At 41.4% G+C, this 26,902-nt stretch overlaps 2 protein-coding genes across 2 annotated transcripts in view; one reads left to right on the forward strand and one right to left on the reverse strand.

The window, feature by feature from the left end:
* Positions 1-17,454, reverse strand: part of DHX29 (DExH-box helicase 29) — a 29,459-nt gene extending 12,005 nt beyond the window's left edge. Inside the window, exons 1-17 of the mRNA XM_009896613.2 lie at positions 17,233-17,454; positions 13,585-13,658; positions 12,730-12,843; positions 12,195-12,324; positions 11,694-11,836; positions 10,985-11,110; positions 10,431-10,557; positions 9,998-10,159; positions 8,170-8,335; positions 7,020-7,143; positions 5,973-6,569; positions 5,124-5,267; positions 4,854-5,030; positions 4,151-4,291; positions 2,227-2,371; positions 1,901-2,021; positions 589-673 (exon numbers count right to left, since the gene is read on the reverse strand). Of these exons, the coding sequence (XP_009894915.2) occupies positions 589-673; positions 1,901-2,021; positions 2,227-2,371; positions 4,151-4,291; positions 4,854-5,030; positions 5,124-5,267; positions 5,973-6,569; positions 7,020-7,143; positions 8,170-8,335; positions 9,998-10,159; positions 10,431-10,557; positions 10,985-11,110; positions 11,694-11,836; positions 12,195-12,324; positions 12,730-12,843; positions 13,585-13,658; positions 17,233-17,416 (2,760 nt within the window). The 5' untranslated portion in view covers positions 17,417-17,454. The remainder of the gene's footprint in view (positions 1-588; positions 674-1,900; positions 2,022-2,226; positions 2,372-4,150; positions 4,292-4,853; positions 5,031-5,123; positions 5,268-5,972; positions 6,570-7,019; positions 7,144-8,169; positions 8,336-9,997; positions 10,160-10,430; positions 10,558-10,984; positions 11,111-11,693; positions 11,837-12,194; positions 12,325-12,729; positions 12,844-13,584; positions 13,659-17,232) is intronic.
* A 317-nt stretch (positions 17,455-17,771) lies between these two features.
* The window catches only part of MTREX (Mtr4 exosome RNA helicase), a 47,076-nt gene continuing 37,945 nt past the window's right edge, over positions 17,772-26,902 (forward strand). The window contains exons 1-9 of the mRNA XM_009896604.2: positions 17,772-17,955; positions 18,307-18,438; positions 19,637-19,703; positions 21,945-22,007; positions 22,436-22,548; positions 23,313-23,487; positions 24,712-24,802; positions 25,114-25,238; positions 26,390-26,488. Of these exons, the coding sequence (XP_009894906.1) occupies positions 17,855-17,955; positions 18,307-18,438; positions 19,637-19,703; positions 21,945-22,007; positions 22,436-22,548; positions 23,313-23,487; positions 24,712-24,802; positions 25,114-25,238; positions 26,390-26,488 (966 nt within the window). The 5' untranslated portion in view covers positions 17,772-17,854. The remainder of the gene's footprint in view (positions 17,956-18,306; positions 18,439-19,636; positions 19,704-21,944; positions 22,008-22,435; positions 22,549-23,312; positions 23,488-24,711; positions 24,803-25,113; positions 25,239-26,389; positions 26,489-26,902) is intronic.

The following is a 26,902-nucleotide window of genomic DNA, read 5'->3' on the forward strand; positions in this document are numbered from 1 at the left end:
ATGCTCTGTCACTCTCACTGTAAAGATCTTTCTCCTCATGTTGAGGTGAAATCTCCTATGTTCAAGTTCGTATCCATTGTTCCTTGTCTTATTACTGTGCATCACTGAAAAGAGATTAGCCCACCCCTCAGATATTTATAGACATTGATGAGAACCGCTCTCAGTCTTCTCAAGAATAAACTGCCCCAGATCACTCAGTCTCTCTTCATAGGGCACATGCTCAAGTCTCCTAATCATCCTTGTGTTTCTCTGTTGGATTGTCTCCAGCAGATCCTTGTCTCTCTTGAATTGGGGAGCCCAAAACTGGACACAGTATTGCAGGTGTGGTCTCACCAGGGCAGAGTAGAGGGAGAAGAACCTCCCTAGACCTGCTGGACATACTCTTGATGCACCCCAGGATACCACTGGCCCTCTGGGCCACAAGGGCACGTTGCTATCCCACAAAAAAAAACCTTTTACTTTTGTTGTGATAGAATTCCATAAACAACTGGTTGTTGTGTAGGACTTGATTTTAAGGGAATTCAGAGATACACCCACAGGAATCTTCCCCTTTAAATGGTGAACTTTGCCTTCTTACAGATATCATACCTTTCTGACACCAAGAGGAGGTATTGCAAATGCAGCTGCTTGATCTTGAGTTGAAAGAACAGAATGCAATGCTATCAGCCTGTGCCTAGACCAAGAAATTACACTAATCAATATACACTTACCAAATTAGGATACAGTAATGGAAAAAAAAAGAAAAACAAACCCCCAAAACCCAACTTGACTGACGACAATAGTTTGGAGAAGGCAACTAGTATAGAAACTTGAAGGAGTAAAACTTGGTACAATTAGGTACCAAAGTCTGCTTCAGTGTTTTATTACAGCATCAAGAAAAGATAATGCCATTGCTTCATAGGGATGTTCTCCTATATCATAATAATGCAGGAAAAATACTACTACTACAGAACTCTAGGTTAATTTACACCAATGGGCTAGGAAAAAAGGGAACAGGTGTTCCGGAATCACAGAAGGGTTGGGGTTGGAAGGGACCTCTGTAGATTGTGTAGTCCACCCTCACTGCTAATGCAGGTAGACCTAGATTAGATTGCACAGGAATACATTGATGTGGGGTTTGAGGTTCCCCAGAGAAGGAGACTCCACAACTTCTATGAGCAGCCTGTTTCAGTGCCTCATCGCCATTAAAGGAAAGAAATTGTTTTGCTTAAGTTCAAGTGGAACCTGTGTTCTGGTTTATATCTGCTGCCCCTTGTCCATAAACATGAGTTCTTTACATCGATTTTTCAAGAAAAGGACCATTATTGAAACTTTGCACAGACCTATAAACACATGCAACTTTTAGCCTGAGTAAGAAAGGCCTTCAGAGAAAGGCAAAGGGGTGTGCACTTTCTTTCTCTTCTAGACCCTGGTATGTCAGTCCATTTACAAGTGCTTAGAATTTGACTGCAAAGTTCTTTTTATGTCATTATATTGCTAACTTCTAGATACCCCCCAAATAAACTTCAAAACTATCCAATGCCACTTATTTTTTTAGATTGCTGTCTCTGCATCTCTTTTTAGCATGAAGTGACTTCCATGTGAACAGTGAGAGACAGAAAAGTGTCTCCCAGATATGGCAGTGTCCATAACCTAAGAAATGGAAAAGTAGTCAAGGGCTTTGTGATTAAGTAGCTTATCTAAAGAAGAACATCAAAACACAACAGATGTTGTTACTGTACCATTCCTAAGCACCTGTCATTTTTTTCTTGTATAATATTTTGATAATGGAAGTACATTTGTAACACATACAGTTCATAAGTATAGCTTGGTTTCAAGCATAGCAACCTTAAAATTCATACAAACATATTCATCAAGGTAAACTATTAACTTTTAACCTTACAGAAATGACCTGAATTACCTGTCACGCAAGTTAAATCTTCTATCAGTTGAAATGAGATCATACAGCTGTTGGATATGGGCAAGGCCTGGTAAAAAGATCAGTACAGCACCCTCGATGTTCTTGAACTGGGGACTCCTATCTGGAGAAGTTTCAGTACAGACACACAGTTAAAACAAACATGTATGTGTGAACAGTTTTATTTGAGAACAGGAACCAGTTCTGGGTAAATGCTTTTGAGGATGTTTTACATAAGAATGAAGTACTTCATTATCAGCAGAATGCACTGGAAAATGAGCCCAAAGGACAGCCCCAAATATACATACTACTGCAAAAATAGATTATACCTAAATATGCAAGCAACTCCAAAATAAGTTCAAGGTTGATCTTGTAAGGGTTCATATAGAAGATAGCTTGCTGTGTACGGCTGCTGTACCTTGCGTAATAAGGAGCCAAACTGGTACCAGATCCAGAATGGACTGGGACATACTCCTAAAAATAAGATCAGGGAAAAAAAAGAGTCATTTTAAGTATTTTAGAATAAGGTAAGAGAGCAAAAGGTCTACTGAACTTAGGTCTCTTAAAACGTCTTTTATGTCAATCTCTGTGTAATTGACTAACTTGCCACCAAAATCAGTGTGAGTTCCATGAAATCACACCTATATGCAGATGGCTATCTACTAGTGTTCAAGGACAGCCCAGATTTCAAATAAAACAAAACCAGTGAAAATTTGAATCTGCAAGAAACACTACTATGCTTTAGAAACACAAACAGTTCTGAGGTCCACATCTGGGATAACAGGGAGGCTAGTCTTCTTTCAAAGCTCCTGTTTTGGGGTACAAGAAACAAATCTCTCCTTTCTCCTCTTCTTCACCTCACCCATCTCAACCAATGGTTGAAATGGAAGTTCTCAGTGAATTAGATGGCAACTCCTGCAGTGTTTAGGAGCAGGAGAAAAGAGTTAAACAGATCATACAGAGATTTGTGTTCTTTATAAACATATTACAGGTAAATACTCAGCATAAGACTTCTGTGGCAGTACTATAAAGCCCTATGAGGAGAGGCTGAGGGAGCTGGGGTTGCTTTGCCTGGAGAAGAGGAGGCTCAGAGGAGACCTTATTGCTGTCTACAACTACCTGAAGGGAGGTTGTAGCCAGGTGGGGGTTGGTCTCTTCTCCCAGGTGGCCAGTACCAGAACAAGAGGACACAGTCTCAAGCTGCACCAGGGGAGGTTTAGGCTGGATGTTAGGAAGAAGTTCTTCACAGAAAGAGTGATTGGCCATTGGAATGGGCTGCCCAGGGAGGTGGTGGAGTCACCATCACTGGAGGTGTTTATGAAGAGACTCGATGGGGTGCTTGGTGCCATAGTTTAGTTGATTAGATGGTGTTGGATGATAAGTTGGACTCTATGATCTCAAAGGTCTTTTCCAACCTGATTAATTTTATTCTATTCTATTTTGTTGTTAATGCACTTAAGCTTTCCACCACATATCCTTCTGTACTTGAAGGCTCAACAGAAATAAACAGCAAAAGATGGATGAGCACTCAGGAGAGCACTTGGGCTTCACCTAGAACATGCTGTTTTGATGTAAGAGGTACCTACCACTCTAGGAAAAGCAATTAGCAGAGCACACGACAGCCTGGTTTTTTTTAAACATGAATTAGTGTTTGATCACACAAAGCTCAGTGGTCCTGCAGAGATTTTGAGGAAGTAAGTCAGAGCAGTTACCTACATGCAGTCTAGTTGTCTAAAGTCATGTGGCATTCACACACTCTCTCCCTCAAGAATTTTGACCCACAAGCACATACAGCGGTCACTTCAGAGTACCTAAAGGATTAAGCATAGCCTGTCTCTACACAATAATCTCATGTAAATCACCTCACTTGGTATGTCAAGTTGAAGGATCTTAGGGGTTTCTCAGGCAAGAAGGATATGGCCTTGCATTTTCTTTTCTTAGGTTTACTACTTAAGAGAATCCATTGGGATAAAAAACTTAAAATGCTTTCCCTTGTTGCTATTTATAAATCTACAGCTGGGGATCTGTGCAAGAGAAGTCATTGCCAGTTATAGGAAAATCAGGCTCTAGAAAGGAGGTGGAGAGACAAGCACAAGGGTGCAGTGTTAAAAAGTATTTTGTTTCCATTGCAGGAATGCCATTGTGTCTCTGTTTTATAAATGGAAAGAATATTTGATATTATACAATCCAATCACACTTAAGAGGAACTAAAACACAAACATTTCCAAGCCAAACCAAAAGTACCTGCTTTACCTGATACTTTGTAGTGTCCCCTCCTTTGCCACTAACAGTTATTGTTACTTCCTCCTCCTCCTCCACAAACTTCTGACAATATTCTGAGTCTTTCTCCAGAACATAGCCAGTTGCTTCAATTACATCTTCAACATGGAAAATCTTTTAAGTAAATATTCACAGAACAAATGCAAAGCATATTAAAAACCAAATCAGCACCTTTTTAATTTTTTAAAGCTTACTTACAAAATTGCATGCCTTTCTTTTTCAATGTTTTGATCCTGCAAATTTCAATTTAATCTCCCTTAAACAACATGTACGCTTAGAGCTGCTACGAGTTCATTAATGAGCCTCTCAACATGATCACTAACATAACCTCACCACAGACTATATGACACACATAAGATATATAAGAGTAATAGCAAAGCTGCATGCAGGGTGGTGGAGGGAATTCTTTAATGCTTTCTTTTCTACCTAGGTTGAACAGAGAAAAATTCAAAAGTGTCACTCAAGGTCTGATTTTAATCAATAACATCAGAAAACTGTACAACCTTACATTTCAAAATGCTGAAGCTATTTTATATTCTGAAAAAGTAAAAGGGTTGCTAGTCTTTGAAACATACATTTAAGATAAAACATATAGAAGTATTTCCTACAGACAATAACCAGGCAAACACTGTACATACATGGATACAAACCACTTTACATCATCAAAGAAACATACCTCAACAGGATAACTTCTTCCTGAGATCCTTAAAATAGGACAGTGTGAGAAATAGCTTGAAAACTTTTCGCTGTCTACAGTAGCACTCATTAAAATCAGATGCATGTCTGAACGCTTATGCAAGATCTCCTTCAGAATAACTAGCAAGAAATCAGACTGGACACTTCTTTCATGTACCTAGAATTAGAAAAACATATCTATAGTAAGGCTTTAGTACAAGCTAAGACCAAGAAAAATAGTAGTTGCTGCAGAACAGCAAGAGCTGACAACCTCATCTACAATAACATGAGTGATACTGGAAAGAAGACCATCTTCTTGAAGTTTCCGAAGCAGGACACCTGTTGTACAGTACAGCAGTCTGGTGGCTTCCCCAGTTCTTGATTCCATACGAATTTGATAGCCACACAGAGAATTCTTAAAAACAAAACAAAACAATTAAAAATATGGGAATAACTTAAAACCTAGAGATATTTCAAAACGAAGTGAAATCTAAGCCTTGTTAGATGCAGATATTGTCTAAGCTGCTAATTAAATAGTGTGATGAGTGACTGCCACACTTTTCATACACACATTCACCTGTTAAGAGGAAAAGCGCACCTAAGTCTACAGCTAAGATTTTCCAAAGTCACAAAGAGCTGGTAAACTCAGTGTTCCTTTAAAAGTTCTTCACTCCTTTAGCAAAAAATATTTTTGCACAAATAAACTACCTGAAAAGATACATTGTTTTTTTCACACAGGAAAAACTTGGAAGAGGCCTCTCTCAGAGCATGGTCTCACTCAAAGCCATACAGAATTGCTCAGAGCCTTACTCAAGGGAGTTCTGCATCCCTAATGATAGAAATGTCACAGACTCTGGGCAATTTACTCCAATACATGACCACTTCCATTATGAAACACTCCTGCTCTCAACATTCTCGAAACATGTCAGAAATCACATATAGATACCTAGAGGTTCACAGGTAACAATTTGGAAAGAAAACATTGACAAAGCAAGAATCCCTTTCCCAGGGAAACTAACACAGTATTTGGTTGTTAACACAGAATGTTTTCACTTTGTACTAACAGTCCAGCCCCCTGTAAATGATCAAGAATAGAAAAATTAATTGAGACACAGCTTACTTTTCCTCCTGGTCCCGAATCACAGCCTAGCTCTTCACAAACCCTGGTTGCTAGACTTACTGCTGAAATTCTTCGAGGTTGTGTGCAAACAATATTACATTTCTTTGATCCTTCATCTAGCAACAAGTCTTCTAACAAGAAATGAGGCACCTGGGTACTCTTCCCGCTGCCTGTTTCACCAGCCACAACAACTACTCTATGTTTTTTCAGAGTTTCTACGATTGAGTATCTGTGCTTAAACACAGGTAACTCCTGTCTCTCTTTCAGAAGCCTCTGGTATCTGGAGGAATTTCGAAGCTTTTTGAACAAACTCCTTGAAGGTTCCAAATTATCTGTGTCTGAGGTCTCCAGGGAAAGATTGCTGAAGTCTTCATCGGAAACTAAGTTTTCCCAGGAATCTTCAGGACCCTCAGATACTTTCGGCTGGTTTTTGGACTGTAGGTGTTGTTGTTGTTTAAGTTTGTTTAATAATCTAGCAATGAAGTTATCACGAGGTTTGTTGGTTTCAATTTTGTTTTCTTCTTCCTTTTTCTTTTCAATATCTCTCCACTCCAGCCAGACATCTCGGTAGGTAGGAGGCAGTAGCTGATGAACTGACTACAGGGGAAAAGATAAAACCAGAAAGAAAACCAAAAAACCCCAGGAGAAAGTTATTTTATATGCTGCTTAGTAGTAGCATTAATATTTTGTGTAAATTAACTTGACTGGCAAAAGGTAAGATAAAACATGAAATAGGAAGCTTTTTCTAAATAAGGCAACTATGAAAACAGTAATATAAACATCAACAACACAATTCTTTTCAACTGGCTTGCATTCTTTACAAGACTCAAAAAAGCCTTAGTTTCTGTAAAAAAGTTTCCTCCTTGTGTGCTGCAGCACTTACACATGATTGCAGATAAAAGCAAGTAAGCATATAATGGGAGCAAAGACTTCAATGGGAAACATTTCATCAAACTATTTTTAGAATTTAACTACATATGACTACAACAAATAAGTGGAGAGGCAGATTCCAGGATAAAAGCAGTAATATTGGTGAAAAAATCTTACTTGTCCTTTGGTTAAATGATAGAGTGCCAAAGTAGCAGCTAGATGCTGTGCCTGCATACTGTCTTCTGTTACAATTGTAGGACACATTGTCATTACATCATCTGATGATTTGGCAATCCTGACCCTTAAAGACAAATTCATACAGGCATTTCTCTTTATTTTTGTTACCCATAAATAACACACTCATTAATGTTTTTGTTTAAAATACAAGACTGAAATTTAAATAGAGAAACTAAAGTAAATAAACTCAGCATTTTGTAAACAAAATGGGATTGAATAGCAGAAATTCTCAGCAGTAGATGCCAGTAGAACATTTATGAATTGGTTTTTTCCCTCTTAGAGATATTAATTTTCTCCAAAGCAGAAGTTTTTATACAGACACTACGCATACAGATGACCATTAAGGGTAGTTTTTTGGAAGGACTAAATATTTGTGTGCTTGTAACTACTTTGCATAGATTGAAATGACAGTTAATGATCTAGTGAGATGCAAACACCCATTTCACAAGTGTATGCCAGTCAGACCAGCAGTCAAATTTCTCACATTCTTCGGAGACTGTACGCCAGTAGCTTTTAACCTGAGCAAGAAGACAAGTTTTCACTTGTCTGCTTCAAGAAGCATTATTCATTTATCACCATGCCTAATTTATTTTTACATGATAAAACTCTACTTCATGCCATAACCAAATAGTTGCTCCACACACAAATTTTAAAAGCAAATACTACACTTTTTTGATTAAAAACCTATGAGAGCTTTCATACAAACTCCCAATTTCCACTTTAAAGAATGCCCAAATGTGGGGTTTTCTTTGTATTAATATGCTTAAAAACTGTGATTTAATACATTGCCTCAAATACCAAAAGTTAATTGTCCAAATCTATCTCACAGTTACATTTCAGAACTTTTCATTCAGCAGTACAGCATTTAAAACTAATTCACCAGAATCTTATTTTTGTGATAGTCTCTGGTCTAAGCCTGACTTCTGCAGAAATTCATACCAAGTGAAACAGCTCCCTGGTGAACTACAAAAGTTTGGGTTACACACTACTAGCACAGAAATCTGGATCAACTTGACAAGACAGAAGCAACCAGCATTTTTATTTTAAAATGAACCAAAAGAAAAGTGTAAAGTCTGTAGGAAATACATACCTACATTTCCAGTATTTTCCAACTGGAACCTTTTCAAAAGAAGGATTTGGGCTCTTGGGAAAATTCTTCCTGCACCAGTCAATCAAAAACTGTTTTGGAGATTTACCAGTCCAGCTTCGAGTGCTATAATCAAAATTTCGTACATCTAGTGGTTCTTTCTTTTTCACTACAACAGCAGAAAGACGTTTTAAACCTCCAAAAATTTATTTTACACTCCTTTGGTATCAAAGAATGCTTTTCTCTTTTTTTTTTTTTTGATGTATTTCATGGAAGAACAGCACTGTTTGAAGTGTTTTGCAGAAACACTGGTACTGACATATGACAAAAATACCCATTTTCCCTGCAAAAGAATCTAGCAGAAAATAAATTGCAATATTTTGTTTGTTCTCTTCGATCATGCAAAAATTTATGAACTTTAGTGAAAATTTGGTGATTAAAAAATAACACAAGGTTTATAATGAAAACAGCTTAAAAAGATGAGAGGGCAGCAATGGAAACCATAATTAGCCCTAGAATTAAACACCAAAATTACAGACGGGACAGTACTGCAAAAATAGGTTTGAACATCATCTGCTAAGACAAATACAGACCCTTTAAAGCCAGCTTGGTCAGTAAGGCAGTCTACCTGCCTTTCCCATAGGTGCTTGATGACTCCGTATTGCAACAGAATGCAACCCAGAAAACAGTAACTAATCCTGGAAATGGGGTGAACTTTAAGCTTGCACAAGCTGTCAGCCCATGGCTTGGATGGGAGCACACTGCGATGGGTTAGGAACTGGCTGGAGGGCCGAGCCCAGAGAGTGGTGGTGAATGGTGCCACATCCAGCTGGTGGCCAGTCACTAGTGGTGTGCCCCAAGGATCAGTGCTGGGCCCCATGCTCTTTAACATCTTTATTGATGATCTGGACGAGGGCATTGAGTCCATCATCAGTAAATTTGCTGACGACACCAAGCTGGGGGCAGGAGTTGATCTGCTGGAGGGTAGAGAGGCTCTGCAGAGGGACCTCGACAGGCTGGACAGATGGGCAGAGTCCAACAGCATGAGATTGAATACATCCAAGTGCTGGGTTCTGCACATTGGCCACAACCACCCCATGCAGAGCTACAGGCTGGGGTCAGAGTGGCTGGAGAGCAGTCAGGCTGAAAGGGACCTGGGGGTGCTGGTTGATGGTAGGCTGAACATGAGCCTGCAGTGTGCCCAGGCAGCCAGGAGGGCCAATGGCATCCTGGCCTGCATCAGGAACAGTGTGGCCAGCAGGAGCAGGGAGGTCATTCTGCCCCTGTACACTGCACTGGTTAGGCCACACCTTGAGTACTGTGTCCAGTTCTGGGCCCCTCAGTTTTGGAAGGATGTTGACTTGCTGGAGCGTGTCCAGAAAAGGGCAACAAGGTTGGTGAGGGGCTTGGAGCACAAGCCCTATGAGGAGAGATTGAGGGAGCTGGGGTTGCTTAGCCTGGAGAGGAGGAGACTCAGGGGTGACCTTATTGCTCTCTACAACTACCTGAAGGGAGGTTGTAGTGAGGCAGAGGTTGGTCTCTTCTCCCAGGCAACCAGTACCAGAACAAGAGGACACAGTCTCAAGCTGCATCAGGGGAGGTTTAGGCTGGAGGTTAGGAGGAAGTTTTACACAGAGAGAGTGATTGCCCACTGGAATGGGCTGCCTGAGGAGGTGGTGGGGTCGCCGTCGCTGGGGGTGTTCAGGGCGAGGCTTGACAGGATGCTTGGTTGCATGGTTTAGTTGATTAGGTGGTGTTGGATGATAGGTTGGACATGATGATCTCGAAGGTCTCTTCCAACCTGGTTTATTCTATTCTATTCTAAACATACCTTTGTCTTCCTTTGCAGCACCATCAGGTTTTTCAAGCAACCTCAAATTCAAAGTCGTTTCTTGAGGTTGAGTTGAAGGAGTTTTTTTCTTTTCTTTTTGTTGTTGGCTTGAAATTTTTATAGCTGGATTAAATACTGGATGTTCTTCTAGTACTGTCATTTCTGTCAGAGAGAGAATATAACTTGCACCCACCAACTGCTGAGCACTTGTTCTTTAAAAAAGGATCAACTATGTAAATTCACACCAAGCATCCAGAAGCAACCAAAACCAGAAATGTTACAGACTTCTAAAAATTTTACCCATGATTCAGGGAAGCCTGCAGTTCACAAGGTAACAGAAAAGTTGCTGAACAGCAGCTCAGTCTCAGACGCTGACTTGCCTAACAAACATGCAGGCCACAAAATAAATTACAGGTGATTTGCATAGCTCTACCTTGCTGAATTCTTCTTATTTTCTCCTGTGCTACCTTCTGGCCTTGCTTGTCTTTGTCTTGCTTGGAGATGCTTGCTTGCTCTTTTGCTTCTGAAAGCTTGGTAGCCAAGAGTACATACTGTTCATTCTATTTCAAACAGAATTATTAATTAAACGTTGAATATTGCACATTTGTCACTTTCAATGAACTACATAAAAAAACAACTGGAGATTTTTTTGTCCTTTGCACCGAAATTATATTAAGGAGGAACAGTAAGTTCATACATAACTGTAAAACCCTCCCAAAATCTGATGATCACTTTTCTAATTGCACTGAGATGCATGTCAAGATTTTTTTCCTTTTCAGCAGGATGCATTCAGCATCTTTAGTACAGAAACTACTTAACAAAAGAGAAGTTTAACACATTTCCTCTCAGTAGCTTGCACATGTGAAAATGGACAAAATTTTAAAAAGAAATTTCATCCAAGATTTTTAGGAAGGAGATCTCCCATGTGCAGATGTGAAGGACATACACGCTTTTGAAGGACTTCCACTAAATGTTATTCTATCTTACTGGGTCAAACTTTTCTTCATTTGTCTCTTTCACAGACTCATCCTTCTCTTCATCACTCTGTTGCTCAGCATATCGCAAAATCCATTCCTTCATACTCATTTCTTTCTCTTCCCTTGTATTTGTCTCCTAGGAAAAGCAATGAAAATTAGAAGCAATGGTAACAGTAAGTGAAAAAAACAGTGCTTTTATCTGTCAGAATTTATGTGCTATTGTTTGAGATACTATATACAAACTAAATTACACGACATACATAACACAAAAAAATCCCCACAGGGGACAAACCAGATATACTGATGTAGCTCTTCATACACTTAAAAATACACTCTTAAAACATACTCTTAAAAACACTTTTGCAAGAAATCTTTTCTATTTCTAACTCTAAGAGTCAATAACCACAGATCAGGTATCAGAAACACTGCAAAAGTACAAGAGTGGCATCTGTATATAAACAATGAAAACATTCAAAGAAAATTAAATTATGCTTTACCACAACTTAATTATTAAGAGCCTTCTAGGCTTCCCATGAGAAAAACATTACCTTCAGATGACCACTCCACTGAAGCTAAAATAATGTAGGGGACAATTATTAAGTATACCATATTTTTAGATGTTTTTCACATAAATCATGTAATTCAAAGCAAATTTTGTACTTAAAAACCTTCATCCTCTCTTCCCTCCAGGTAAATACAAATATAATTTCTGAACTTACCTTAGTTTCAGGGCCAATTTCTTTCTTTCTATTGCTTATTAATTGAGGTGGAGGCTCACGTTGTGATACAGGAGAACAAAATTTTGCTCTAGGTTTATGCTGTTGTTCTTCAAACTGCTGGCTAAAGCCTTCAGGCAAGGCATCTTCAAAATAAAAGAAACTCACGTGACAGCACAAGTCAATAATAATTACTGAAAATCTTTTAAAGTGTGTTGGGAGCCAACTAGAACACAAAGCAAACAGCACACCCAAAATAAAAGCAGGCTTGAGCATTTAGATAAGTCAGCATTTGCTTGCTGGACTTCCATAAAACTCCGTCGTATGAAGAACAGGTATACAAGATTTTGTACACCAATAAAATATCCCAGAACCAGTCAGCAGGAATGAACACTGTGACAGCTATTGCTCTTCATGAAATGTTGCATTTAATTACTGCTATGAAGCATTGCCATGCCATAGCAGGTCATACTACTCTTCCATTAAAAACTCATTAATACTCACCATCAGGAAGATTTAAACAAAGCCAATCAAGTGCAGAGTGAAGATCACCACCATACAAAAGTGTGTTTTTCATTGCTTCTTCAATATGCTCAGTCTTAAAAGAGAACCTTTGTAAAGCCATGTACACATCCTATAAATAAGAAGTCTGAAGATATTAGCATTTGATCTGTCAATCCAATACAGGCTTGTAAACTCCTACATCCCACAAATCAGGTAACTGGTGTGTAAGTGGACTAGATGGTAAATGGTACAAATTAATAGATCAGCAGGCTGAGTAGAAAATCCTGTTTTCCACATGGAGCTTATAATATCTTAATTTTAAATACATATGCATACATATAAATAAATCTACACTCCAGCTGCTGTGCAGAACTTATTTTCTAGTTAGAAATGTAAGCCTACAATTCCTCAGCTACACAGAATGAAAAATGTAGGAAACACAAAACATCCTGATTAAGTCTTATTCCTCCTTTCTGTCAGAGGACTGTGGTTTTAGTTACTGGAAGCCTAAAAATGTGTTACTTCTTAATAATACCTGTAGCTTCTTAGCAGTCAGTCTTCTAGAAATCATTCCTTTGTCATCATTTTGTTTTTTATGGTCATTGATTACATCAATAATCCTTTTCTCCAAATGACCGTTTATCGTTACCTGCACAGAGAAAAATCAGCTGATTACAAATGTTTATGACGTATCAATGCACTTCATACCTAAAAAAAGAACACAGAAATCTCTACCATTGAAATATGAACTTTTCCAGGTATCTCTAAGACCACGAAACACTTCTCATGAAAGGGGCATGTCTTACTTTGCAAACGCATGCTTTTACTTGAAATAGAATAAACTATTCCTTATTACGCAGAAACCCCATTTACACCTTTGAGGAAGTTTAGTATGTCAAGGGAAATACCATAAAGACAATAAGTAATAATAATTAAAATAACAATCTCCTGGAAAGAACAATGCCTTTCTCCTGTGCTTATAACAACTGCTGTATCTTGGCCATGAAGATCCAATCTGTGACTCTCCTTCCTATCCAGCATAAAAAAAGAGACAATTTTGGTCATGAACCAAGCTTTAGCTGCTACTGAGATTTTTGTTTACAAATCTGTATTCTTCCGTGAACTTCTGTTCATCTGTAGACACTGCTGAGGCCCAAAGGTAACTCTTAACAGACCTACATAAAACATACAGCTTTTTACTTAAACATACAGACTTCCCCCTGCTCTGTTACTTAAAGCACACTCAAAATACCAAACATATCAAGCTCAGGACAGTCAAAGTCTAAACTCCTTGCAAGTAGTTTATCTGCACAACATAATACCGAAGAAGTATTAACTCAGCTAAGCTTAGAATGAAACCGAAAGTGCTTTACCTAATGAAGATACTTGCCTTAAGAACAGATTTATCTAGATTTGTTGCAGCACTGGAATCTGTTGTTGAACTTAAACTGTAAGTTTTTGGACCTGTAAATTGTAGAGAACTATTAATTACATAAGCAGAACACAACAGAACATTGAATACAGTAGCTAACACAAATCCAACCTAACACAGGTTGGTGCATGCAAGCACATAAGAACAATTGGTAGCATAGAAAGGCCCTTAAGCCAGCACTAACAAAGAAGGGTATGACTCTTTGTAAATAAAATGTGACAGAAGATGGGACTTATTTTTCACCATAGCACAAAATCTGGGAGAGAAGCAGGCAGGTTTCTGTAAAGGACTGAACACCATGGTGTTGGAGCAGTGGGAGACGCAAGAAACTATGTTTAGCACAGCCCAAGTTTGTGAAAGCAAAGTACATGAATTGGCTCAAGAAGTTTAAGTTAATGAATCGGAACTTTGTGTTAGAACTGGATCCTCAAATGGCCTGGACATTGCAGGATTTGCTATAATCTGCTAAAGCTGGTTTCCTGGTTGGAGTCTGTTATAGACCACCCAACCAGGATGGGAGGATGATGAATTATTCTACAAACAACTGGAGGCTGTCTCAAAATCATCAGATCTTGTCCTTGTAGGGGACTTTAACCTGCCAGATATCTGCTGGGAACTTAATTCAGCAGAGAGAAGGCAGTCCAGAAGATTCCTGGAGCGAATGGAGGACAGCTTCCTGACACAGCTGTTAAGCGAGCCTACCAGGGGACAGGCTCTGCTTGACCTGATGTTCTCCAATAGGGAAGGGCTGGTGGGAAATGTGATCATGGGAGGCTGCCTAGGGTGCAGTGACCACGAGATAGAGAAGTTTTCAATGTGCAGGGAGATAGGGAGGAGCACCAACAGAACCTTCACCTTGGACTTCCAGAGGGCAAACTTCAGCCTCTTTAAGAAACTTATTTGTAAAGCTCCCTGGGTACCAACCCTCACGAACCGAGGGGTCCAGGAGGGTTGGACCTACTTCAAACAGGAGCTCCTGAAGGCACAGGAACTGGCGGTCCCCATGTGCCGAAAGATGAGCCGGCGGGGAGGGCGACCAGCCTGGAGGAGCAAGCAGCTCCTGGAGAATTTAAGGGGAAAAAAGAGGCTGTATCACCTTTGGAAGGAGGGGAAGGCTTCTCCTGATATGTTTAAGGAAGCTGTTAGATTATGTAGGAGAAAAATTAGAGAGGTAAAGGCCCAGCTGGAACTGAAGCTGAACACCTCTGTGAGAGACAATAAAAAGCATTTTTACAAATATATTAACACTAAAAAAGAGGGTAAGAAGAACCTCCACTCCTTATTGGACCTGGAGGGGAACACTATAATTGAAGATGAGGAAAAGGCTGAGATCCTGAACACCTTCTTTGCCTCCATTTTTAATAGTAAGGCAGGAGGAATTCAGGATGAGTGGCCTCCTGAGCTGGGTGATGGGGTCAGGGAGCAGTGTGATGCCCTGGAAATCCATGAGGAATTAGTTCGGGACCTGCTGAGCCACTTGGACACTCAAAAGTCCATGGGACTGGATGGGGTCCATCCTAGGGTGGTGAGAGAGCTGGCAGATGAGCTGGCCAAGCCGCTCTCCATCATTTTCCTCCAGTCCTGGCTCACTGGAGAGGTCCCAGATGACTGGAAACTGGCCAGTGTGGTGCCCATCCACAAGAAGGGTCGGATGGAGGAACCTGGAAACTCCAGGCCAGTCAGCCTGACCTCAGTGCCAGGGAAAGTGATGGAGCAGATGATCCTGGCAGCAATAACTGCACCTGAAGGATGGCCAAGGGCTCAGGCCCAGCCAACATGGATTTAGGAAGGGCAGGTCCTGCCTCTCCAACCTGATCTCCTTCTATGATCAGGTGACTGCCTGGTGGGTGTGGGGCAGGCTGTGGATGTAGTCTACCTGGACCTCAGCAAGGCCTTTGACACTGTCCCCCACAGCAAACTGCTGTCTAAGCTGTCAGCTTGTGGCTTGGACAGCAGCACTCTGTGCTGGGTTAGGAAGTGGCTGGAGGGCCGAGCCCACAGAGTGGTGGTGAATGGTGCCACAGCCAGCTGGCGGCCAGGCACCAGTGGCATCCCCCAGGGATCAGTGCTGGGCCCCATCCTCTTTAACATCTTTATTGATGATCTGGATGAGGGGGCTGAGTCAGTCACCAGCAAGTTTGCAGAGGACGCCAGGTTAGGAGCAAATGTTGGTCAGTTAGAGGGTAGAAAGGCTCTGCAGAGGGACCTCGACCGACTGGACAGATGGGCAGAGTCCAATGGGATGGCATTTAACAAGTCCAAGTGCCGGGTGCTGCACTTTGGCCACAGCAACCCCATGCAGAGCTACAGGCTGGGGTCAGAGTGGCTGGAGAGCTGCCAAACAGAGAGGGACCTGGGGGTACTGATTGACAGCCACCTAAACATGAGCCAACAGTGTGCACAGGTGGCCAAGAGGGCCAATGGCATCCTGGCCTGTATTAGGAATAGTGTGGCCAGCAGGAGCAGGGAAGTCATTGTGCCCCTGTACTCTGCATTGGTTAGGCCACACCTTGAGTCCTGTGTCCAGTTCTGGGCCCCTCAGTTTACGAAGGACATTGAGACACTTGAATGTGTCCAGAGAAGGGCAACAAGGCTGGGGAGAGGCCTTGAGCTCAAACCCTATGAGGAGAGGCTGAGGGAGCTGGGATTGTTTAGCCTGGAGAAGAGGAGGCTCAAGGGTGACCTCATTGCCCTCTACCTGAAAGGTGGTTGTAGCCAGGAAGGGGTTGGTCTCTTCTCCCAGGCACCCAGCACCAGAACAAGGGGACACAGTCTCAAGTTGTGCCAGGGGAGTTTAAACTCAAGGTGAGGAGAAAGTTCTTCACTGAGCGAGTCATTCGTCATTGGAATGTGCTGCCCAGGGAGGTGGTGGAGTCACCGTCCCTGGAGGTGTTCAAGAGGAGACTGGATGTGGCACTTGGTGCCATGGTCTAGTCATGAGGTCTGTGGAGACAGGTTGGACTCAATGAGCCTCGAGGTCTCTTCCAACCTTAGTTATACAGTGATATTGTGATTGAAAACAGACATCACATAGTGCTGCAGGATACTGGGTTTCCAGGCTGCACCTAGAACAATGATCTCTCAGCTTGGTCAACACTGAAGAAGTGTCGCCATCTCCAGAACCGCTCAAGCCTTTTAAAATGATACCAAAAAATTATCCTAAATTCGTATTATGTTGTTTTCTAGAAAATCTGAAGTGTGACATTTACAAAAGCTCATTGCTGAAAAAGTGCAATACCAGTGCTTGCTCCATGAGAACTGCCAATAATCCAGTGAAACGTTTTTTGTAACTACTCAACACACCGATGTCAACAAGGCTTGGCTGCCCAGGCTAGAAAGTGAGTCGGCCCTAAAGGCAAGCCTGACAAACCCCGTGTGGGAGGGACTTCAGGTGCCGTTCTCGGTGCTCAGTGACACCATGCCGGTCAGCAGGCCTTTCCCCGCGACGCTCAGGTCCTCAGGCGGCGCCCGCGTTGGATTCTCCTCCACTCGCTTCCAAGCATCTGGGTCACCCTTCAGCCGCCAGGACTTTGCATCCCTCCGCTCAAAGGCACAGCTACCCCATGACACCCTGCCGGAGCTGCCAGACGCCGCGAAAACCCCTACCTTGCTTAACACGCGGCTCCTTGGAGGCAGGCGAGGGCCGCGGCAGCGCTCGGCTACACACCTCCGCGGTGGCAGCAGCAGCAGCGCTGGCTTCGGCTGCGGCTCGAGCCCGAGCGGCAGCAGTTGCTGCGGAAGCGGTGTGCGCCGCGCTACCTGCCCTCTGCTTCTTGTTGCGGCCGCCCATGGCGCCTCTTCCCACACCGCAACCGGCCTTCTCCCTAGATCCGGGCACTACGCTTGGCACCACCCATCGCGGCCCCATTGGTCAATAGAGTTCCCTTGGCACCACCTCTCATCTATCATTGGTCAGCACCTGAGGGGAGCGCAGCTTGCCTCCACCATGGCCTTATGGGCTTGCGGGAAAACAAGTTCCGGGACAAGGGGCATTGCCGCCCCTAAAGGATTGTGGGAAGGCCGCATCTGCAGTGGCGGGTGTGTGCTGGTGCAGGGCTTGGTGTGCTCCCGTGCTGGCCGGGTTGGGATCCGGTCGGCGTGACGCGGTGCTCGAGGGCGGCAGTGGATTCTGTTTCTTTTCAGCGTGTGGCGCTAGCGTAGGGGCGGAAAGGATCCGGAGGTGGAAGGAGGCCGTTCTGAGCGTGGCGTAGTGGGAGCAGTGGGGAAGATGGCGGACGCCTTTGGCGACGAACTTTTCGACGTGTTCGAGGGCAACTCCGGCGCTAAGAAGAGCAAAGCAGGCGCCACCGAGGGCTCCAAGAGACCGGGGTAAGAGTACAGCTGGGGTCTGGTCGCTGGGGCTCAAGCCTCGCTGTTTGGCTTGTTTTTTGCCAGCTTGTTTAAGTTGCCGAAACCCTCAGGACTGGGGGGCCCATGCCGCCTAAAGGGACACGCTTTCCTGGCAGTACTTGCCCCAGAGTTGCAGCTAGCCCGCGCCCGAGCGGAAAGGGGAGAGCGCGGGGATCTAGGAGTCGGCTTACCCGGGAAGACAAGGGAATTCCCCAGGACGCGTTTTCAATGTAGCGTGGTTACAGTTGCCTGTAGAACACCTGATTTATTTTCTGAAAGTACATACATGAAAGAGACAAATATTAAATTTGTTGTCTGTCTATGTTGCAGAAAACGATTGGAAGAGAAGCCTTCAGCAGATGCAATAGGAAAGTCCAAAAGAGAAGCTGACTTCAATAGTACTGAGGATGCTCTTTTGGGGAAGAAGTCAAAATTGGAAAACGTTATATCAGATGATGTTAAGTAAGTGCCCACCTTGGTATGTAAGGAAATTATAGCAAGGTGTACTGGTTAGCTACATGCCAGTTAGGAACAGCTTAATAGGTGTACAGTGTTTTCATATAAAGATAGCTTTGCATATGAAGTTGTTTTTTTTGCATGGTCCATGTAAGTGATGATGTGCTGGCAGAGCAGCTTCAGCTAGTTATTCTTAATATTATAGGTAGGCAATTGCAGCATGAAATGGTTATGGGTTTGTGGTTACTGCATATGAATCAATGGTTTTGCATCAAAGCCACTGTGCTGTTTTCAGGCATATAATGAGATAAGCAGTGAGGCACCTGGGAGGAGGTGGGCTGGCTGTTTACCTTGCTACTGTAAGACATAATTGGCTTGGAATACAGCAAGAAGAATTTAATGAAGGGGACCGAAATAAGGCTATGGAGGCATGTAGGACTGTAACTGCAGTGAATATTTGGAATCTAAAATATGGGTGTATCTCTAAATTTGAGCACAAATAGCATGTATTTGGTGTGGAAAGGGATGTGTACTTGAATATGTCAACAGATGCAGGAAATCCAGAATGCCATTTCTGTTCTTTAGGATCTATGTGTCTCTCCCTCTCTCCTTTCAAGAACTTCATGATTAAGTTTTATGAGGGATTGTGAAAACAGAATGAAGAGACACTGGGCATTTTTTCACCTTAGTGTATCTTAATAGCTTCTTGGTAATATTAGTTCAGTAAATGATCAGAAAGGTTAATAAAAATTAATCCAAGAAGGCCCAATGCATGTATGTCCCTCCCAGCTCACAGTGTAGAAAATGCTGCTATGGAAATGAAAGCTGTGCTTGCTGTGTTCTTATGCTTTTCTCTGGATGAGATGTTACTGATTTCTATCAGACACAACTCTGATCTGGATTGTCATTTGCTTTTCTATGGCAATTTTTCCTAAGTTCCACTTAAGATCCAAGTGCTGTTTTGTGGTGCAACTTGTTAAGATGTTACAAATCCCAAAGCAGGAGCTAAAGTAGATTATGTTGTACAGTAGTGATTTTTTTTTAAGTATTCTTAGTCCAGCCACCTGTCTGTTCCAAATTTGTGTGTTTGGTTTTTTTTTCAATGTTGCCGTTAAAGTAGAGGTGAAGTTCAGCATTTTCAAGTCTATAAAGAAAACAGAATTTTTGAATACAGTTTTGGCCATCCTAACTCTTGTGTTTTTAGTTTGGCAGATCTGATGCCTCGAGTAAAGGTGCAAGCTGTGGACACTGTTGAGGGCTGTACACATGAGGTGAGTGCGATGAAAATGCACATGAAGACTATAGGCTGTTTTCATAGAATTATGTGTATTACTACCAGTATAACAATGCTGCTGATTGTTTAATATGTTGTGTAGTCATAGGATAGTTCAGGTCAGAAGAGACCTTTGAGATCAAGTCTAACTTACTGAGCTAGCACTCCCAACTGCACAATTAAACCATGCCACTGAGCACACAGAATCATAGAGTGTTAGGGGTTGGATGGAACCTTGAAAAATCATGCCAAAGGAGGATCACCTAGAGTAGGTGTGAGAGACTAAAGCTGTTCTCTCCTGGTGTGACTCAACAAAGATAGATCACCTTTAGTCCTTGCCCAGACAGTAGCTGATGTGTATTGGGCAGTGCCACTGGAATGACTCTGGGAAGGTGCAGATTGCTCACTGGACCACAGCTGGCCTGACAACAAAGACAAGATAACCTCCACCCATCAAGTACCCGGGAAAGGGAGGCTGGTGAGACAACGGGTTCACCACCTGGTCCCTCATTTCTTGAAGGACAATACTTGGACACATACCTAAGGACTAAAAACTGTATGAGAGACTTGAGCAACTATTGGCTCAAGAGAACCGAAAACACAGATGAAGAAAAACACAGGAGAAGGACAATGCTGCTGAGAAGGAAAACTGAGAATACCAGGAGAGGAAAAATGAGAGACATCATAATGGAACCTGGAAGAAGCAGAACTCTCTCTCCGTGCCCTAAGTTCTGCCTGCTGCAGGTCATGGAGCTGAAGAGGCTGCCCAGAGCCACATCTATTCTACAGCCAAAGCCTCAGCACCCTTTCTCTACAGACCCAACGTCTCCTGCAGCACCTTTCCTCCACAGACTCAAACTGGGAGGGGGGTGAGGGTTGTGCTAAAATAATTCCTTTCCTCTGCTCGCTCTCTTCTCTCTCCTTCTCTATTTTCTCCCTCTCCCCTTCTGATCCATCCACTTTATTTACGTAATAAGTAGTCTAGCTGTTGATATTTTGGCCTCGTTTGTGCCACTCATTTCACGACACGGGAATATTCAAAAGAACCGAGTCTCTTTCCCTCTCCGGACGGAGACATTAATATTGGTGCAGTCGGCAGGATTCCTGTGCAGTGAAAGTATTGCAGCAAGACTATTGCATTTCTGAGAACCCTGAAATGTGTGTGTGTGTGTCTGAGACTTACTCTGAGTATGAAGTGAATGTAGAGTCCAGATTTGTGTTTTCACTCTCCCGAGAGGGAAGTGGCCAGAGAAGGATGAAGTGAAACTCTTTCAGAGAGACTGTGTGTGAGTTCTCAAACACTTTAAATGTGTGTCCTTTCTCGGGGAAGATTATCTGGGGTACAAATGTTGATTTTTATAGTGTGACCTCCCTGAGAATTCTCAGTACCCTGTTTTGGGAAACCCAGTTTTGTGATATTTGTAAAGTGTGTGTTCTCTTGGGGAAAGAGGGGCTTCCCTGAGAAGCCCAGCATTGAAGCAGAAGTTGAGAAACTTTTACAGGTGTGTATTCTCTCAGGGAAGCAGAGTGAGTCCTCCCTAAGAAATGCAGGGTTTTTTTATCCTGGTGAAACAGAAAACTTGAGGAACAGAAGCTGAGAAGCTTTTGCAAGGAATAGAATAGAACAAACCAGGTTGGAAGAGACCTTCGAGATCATCATGTCCAACCTATCATCCGACACCACCTAATCAACTAAACCATGGCACCAAGCATCTTGTCAAGCCTCGCCCTGAACACCCCCAGCGACGGTGACCTCACCACCTCCCTAGGCAGCCCATTCCAGTGGGCAATCACTCTCTCTGTGTAAAACTTCCTCCTAACCTCCAGCCTAAACCTCCCCTGATGCAGCCTGAGACTGTGTCCTCTTGTTCTGGTACTGGCTGCCTGGGAGAAGAGACCAACCTCTGCCTAGTGTGGGTTCTCTCAGGGAAATAGAATGGCCATAAGCCAATCTTTGCCTGAAGGGCTTATGTTCTGAGGTAAGTGAAACATGTCACATGAGACAGTAGTTAAGTACCAGAGAAATGAAAGAAGGAGCATTGTTTGGCTGGGAGTGTAGAGATATTAGTTGAAAAACTGTGAAGGAAGCTTTGATGCACAAGCTCATAGAAATGGGACAACAGAAATTCAAACCAGTTTTCATGTGCTTTACATCACCTGGAATAAGCTCTTCCTAGCTTATTGTGGGCAAGAGGAGACAGAATTCTGCAACTGATTTTATTTAAAATGCATTTTGTAGGTTGCACTTCCAGCAGATGAGGACTTCACAGGTCTGAAGCCAAGAACTGGAAAAGCTGCAAAGGTATGCAAGGGATTGTCTTCAGTGTTCTCTTTGCTTATGCTTTAGATAGTAGATGACAGTAGCAGGAAAAATAATGTACTTTTTGTCAGTAAGGCTTGGAAAATAATATCTTGAAAAGATACTGCAAGTAAGATGGGTATTTCTGTATTTTAAATTTGCTAGAGTAAAACCATGGTGGGAGACAGAGTGGATAGACTGTTATGCTTTCAGTTCTATTTTCCAACAGAAACAAAGATCTTTGGTGTAGTGGGTTAGCTAAAATGATTTAAACACAAAGTCATTGCAAAATACTGGATTCAGTTGAAGGTGCAAATATCTACATAATTTTATTTCTGCCTGTGATTTGCCCTCTAGAACAGTCACAAAATTAATTAGATGCAAGTAACCATCTGTGTTTAAAATGTTGTGGTTTTTCTCTTTCTTTTTAGGAATATCCATTTATTCTTGATGCCTTCCAGAGAGAAGCTATTCTTTGTGTAGATAATAACCAGTCTGTGTTGGTGTCAGCTCATACATCAGCTGGTAAAACTGTTTGTGCAGAGTAAGTAACTTCCACGCCACTCTCTTATTAGAGCCTGTCAGATGCCTTGTCATGTCATTTTGTGGAACTACAAGTAGTTGTTGTGTCTTGGATTCTGACACGAAGTTTGGACCATCAGTGTCAAAACTGAGTTATCTACTCTTGAATACAAAAATAACTTCATCTTGTGTAGTGGATAGTAAAAGGTAAACTTGCATCACAAATTAAGCCTTTCACTTTTTAAGTATCTGATTTTGTTGATGTTCCATAGATTGAAAGGAAAACTTCTGCAGTAGATTTGCATGGATTTAGAAAAAACCCTTTTGTTTCCTAGCCCCTAGCTATAACTAATAGGGATTTTCTTTGGTTTCAGTTTGCTTTGTCAGAAATACAGCTTTCCCTTAATATGCAACTTGCTGTTTATTGGGCAAGAAATTGTCAGGGTTTAGTCTGGTGGTAGAATGGCTTTGCTGCCTGAAGAGAAATGAGATGCACATGTAGATATGTTAGAGCATGGGTTCAAATGGTAATAGATTGTCATGAGACAGTGGCATTAGGTTGTTAGATTAAACTGGATGTGCTCTGATGTCCGTGAAAATCAGTTAATTTGGTCAGTGACTTGTTGCCTTCTAAAAGGCATACATAGTTGAAATAACATTGCACTGGGCTTGATAATCTAGATGTGGAATGCTATTGGTGTACTGAATTGCATTTTTTATTTTTAAGCAGATTAGAGGAAAGTAATACACACTGAGTATCTCTGACTTAAATATGTTTGAATACAGGTATGCAATTGCCCTGGCTTTGAGGGATAAACAGCGTGTGATATTTACAAGTCCCATTAAAGCTTTGAGTAATCAGAAGTACCGTGAGATGTATGAAGAATTTCAGGATGTTGGTTTGATGACTGGGGATGTCACCATTAATCCTACAGCTTCCTGTCTAGTCATGACAACTGAGGTAAGATGTGACATTAATTCTTGATATGTCTGTGTTTTCTTCTGCCCTTCTATTTGCTGAGAAGATCTGATATTAGAGGATGAAAATAACCATAATTCTTTATGGTAGAAAATGTTATAAAGCTCCTTATGCCTCTAACTTTCAGTTTTGGGAAAAGTTAGCTACATCTCAGTAAATTCATGCTTTTGGACTGTCAGGAGCTTGCATTCGTTCTTACATGGAGAAAGGCAGAGCTTTCTTTTCTGAATGATCAAGATGACTAGTTTTCCTTGTTCCTTGAATAGATGTAGAACACTGAAAGTCAGTCCTACTGAGTCCTGGAAGGTTGGTATTTTGTTACAGGGAATGCAATGGGGAGTGAAAGCTTACTGAGTGATGGTTGAGTGGTTCACAGTAGATGCTAGTACTCCACCAATGTGAAGTGTTTCCCCTTGGAAATGAAGTGCTGTTATATTTCTCTTGCACAAATAGCCATGAGTTGGAATTTCTTTTTTCTCTCTGCCTTTACCTCAAAGGAGTAAAGAGCCTTCCCCAGAAACATGGTAGGGAAAGGTACAGGTGTAAAGATAAGATGACTTGACCTCTCTGTAATTAAGAGGAAATCATCTGTTGGGATGAATAGAATAGAATAGAATTAAAGAGGTTGGAAAAGACCTTTGAGATCACCCAGTCCAACCTATCACCCTACACTATCTAATCAACTAAAACATGGCACCACCATGGCATCCAGTCTCCTCCTAGACACCTTCAGTGATGGTGACTCTGCCACCTCCCTGGGCAGCATATTCCAATGGCCAATCACTCTTTCTATGAAGAACTTCCTCCTAACATCCAGCCTAAACCTCCCCTGGCACAGCTTGAGACTGTGTGGTGTACCCCACATTTTTTGCAGAGTACTAAGGGATGCCCTTAGTATAGACTATCTTGGCATCATGAAGGGAAGAAGGCTTGGCAGAAATAGATCTGTAGACCTGTAGAGTATGCTGCCAAAACCAGCCTGGCAGAAGTCTTTTTTCTTTCATGTTCCTTCAGGGATACCACTTAATCTTGTATAATGAGAATTCTTTAGATTAGAATCAACTTAAAATATCTCACAGACAATGTGTAAATAAATTCTTTAAGTTTTGTGCAGAATAAGATTTCATATTGCAGTGTATATGTGACATCTCTGTAGCTTGTGACCGTTGTTTTATCTGATGGCCTTCTGCTTTTTGCCTTTTCTAGATTTTGAGAAGTATGCTCTACAGAGGTTCTGAGGTTATGCGAGAAGTTGCATGGGTTATTTTTGATGAAATCCACTACATGAGAGACTCAGGTATCCTATATGTGCAGCTTTTCAAGATTTTTTTTTTCTTTAGTAGAATTAAATATACATTCACTCTCTTAAAACATCTGTTATCTCTGCCCAATAAGTCATTCAGAATTTTGTTTAGTATTGAATGTATGTAAGATAGTTATAGTGAGTTCAGGTATGCCATTTTCTTTGTCAAGGCAAAAGCCAGTTTGAAAGCCTTTGCTATACTCCCATTTGTCCAGGGGGGCTTTTAATTTGTTGTCAGTTGACTTCAGAGATGAAAAACAGGCTTTAATCACATGAATCTCTCTTGTGACTCCTCCATTTTTCAGAACGTGGTGTGGTTTGGGAAGAGACAATTATTTTGCTCCCTGACAATGTTCATTATGTGTTCCTTTCTGCAACTATTCCAAATGCTCGTCAGTTTGCTGAATGGATCTGCCATCTTCACAAGCAGGTAATATTTGCAATGTGCTATACCTCTGTTCTTGTCTTCTGGCACAATACTCTTTGGTTGTTGAGAGCTTTGATCATCTTTTTAGTCATTGTACTGCTTAAAAATGATGGTGTAGACCACTCCTGGCTTCTCTGGTTTTACTCCTCTCCTGCAGATATTCTGGCTGTTAGTTCTACATAACAATGTTAAAGCTGTTTCTTTAAAGTTTGTTTTCCACAGTAATTTAGACACCAGGTTGATGAAACACTATGATTTTCAGAGGGCTGATAGACAAGAGGTTTGAGGGAGAAATTGTTTGAAGAGCTCAGTAAAAAGGTCATGTGTAAATCAAATCATTAATCCATAGGAAGTACTATATATGCATGGAAATGAAGTGAGAAAAGAAGAATGTATCCATTAGGTTTATTTGATTCTCTTGGGGTTTTTTTTGTGTGTCTTGTTGATTTTGTTTTGGTTTTGTTTTTTTAAATGCTTTTGCAGCAAAGAATCTGGGAATTAGAATTTGGGATGTTAATATCCACAAAAGGTTGGTCTGATTTTTAAAATCCCCTGAAGACTGATTACATTGATTGTGGTGAAAGGAATGTAGTGTAAAAGATGACTGATTAAGCTTGGCACAAAACCTGGACCTGTTCTGCAGAACACTGGACTGATTTGGTTTTTTTTTAAACATTTTGAAGGAAGCATTCTCAGGCTTACTGGTTGTCATTTTTTTCTAAAGAAGCTTTCTCCATGCACAAAACCCTTAGAAGGCTTTAAAAGTCTACTGTTTTGCCTTTTTCAGGTGGTATGAAAATACTGCAGGCTTTTATGTACAAAACAGAAATTAAGTTTTATCTTTGGCTTTATAAGATCTTCGCATTTTGAGTCTGTATAGTAGTACAGAGTGAAATATTACCTGCCTGTGGTTTTTGCCTTCATGAGAATTTTTTGTAGTCAATGAGTATTCTTTCACTTTCTTAAGAAGCATCATTAGTACGAAGTCTATACTCAGGAATGAAATTTTTTTGTCTTAGTTTCTATGTGTCTTACTTTCTGGCTTTTAGAAGAATGTATTTTAATAGTAAAGTATTGCATATTTCCTTCTAGCAAGTGTTTATACAATGCAATTAGAAATGTAAAAGATTTGTGTATGCTCTTCTTTCTTTTAGCCTTGCCACGTGATTTACACTGACTATCGACCCACTCCACTGCAGCATTACATATTCCCAGCAGGAGGAGATGGACTCCATCTGGTTGTTGATGAAAATGTAAGGAATATTCCATTTGTTTGAAAGCTTTTTCTTGTGTAACAGTCACCAATCTCTTGCAAAGTTTAGATTGGCTGTATAAAGGATGTTTGTGTTGAAATGAAGTACAAACAGGTAATAGCAGTCTATGAATTGCTGGCAGATTTTTGGAGTCTCATACAAGAGGTTGGTTTCATTATCTAATGTCATGTAGTCATCTGAATAATACTTTGCTGAGATGTCTTATGTGCCTTCATACTTGCTTTGTTTTCTAAAGGACATGCTTCTTTTCCTAAATCTGCGAAATAGCTGATGTTTCTTGTTCTGTTTCTCACTCAAAATGTAGTAGCATTTAAACTTTACTTTGAGGGGGCAAAATATTTTTGTAGCTTTGGGTGATTTGGAAGTAATGAGTTGTTTAAAACGTAACATAGG

This window comes from Dryobates pubescens, chromosome Z, assembly GCF_014839835.1.
Source record: "Dryobates pubescens isolate bDryPub1 chromosome Z, bDryPub1.pri, whole genome shotgun sequence".
Taxonomy (NCBI): domain Eukaryota; kingdom Metazoa; phylum Chordata; class Aves; order Piciformes; family Picidae; genus Dryobates; species Dryobates pubescens.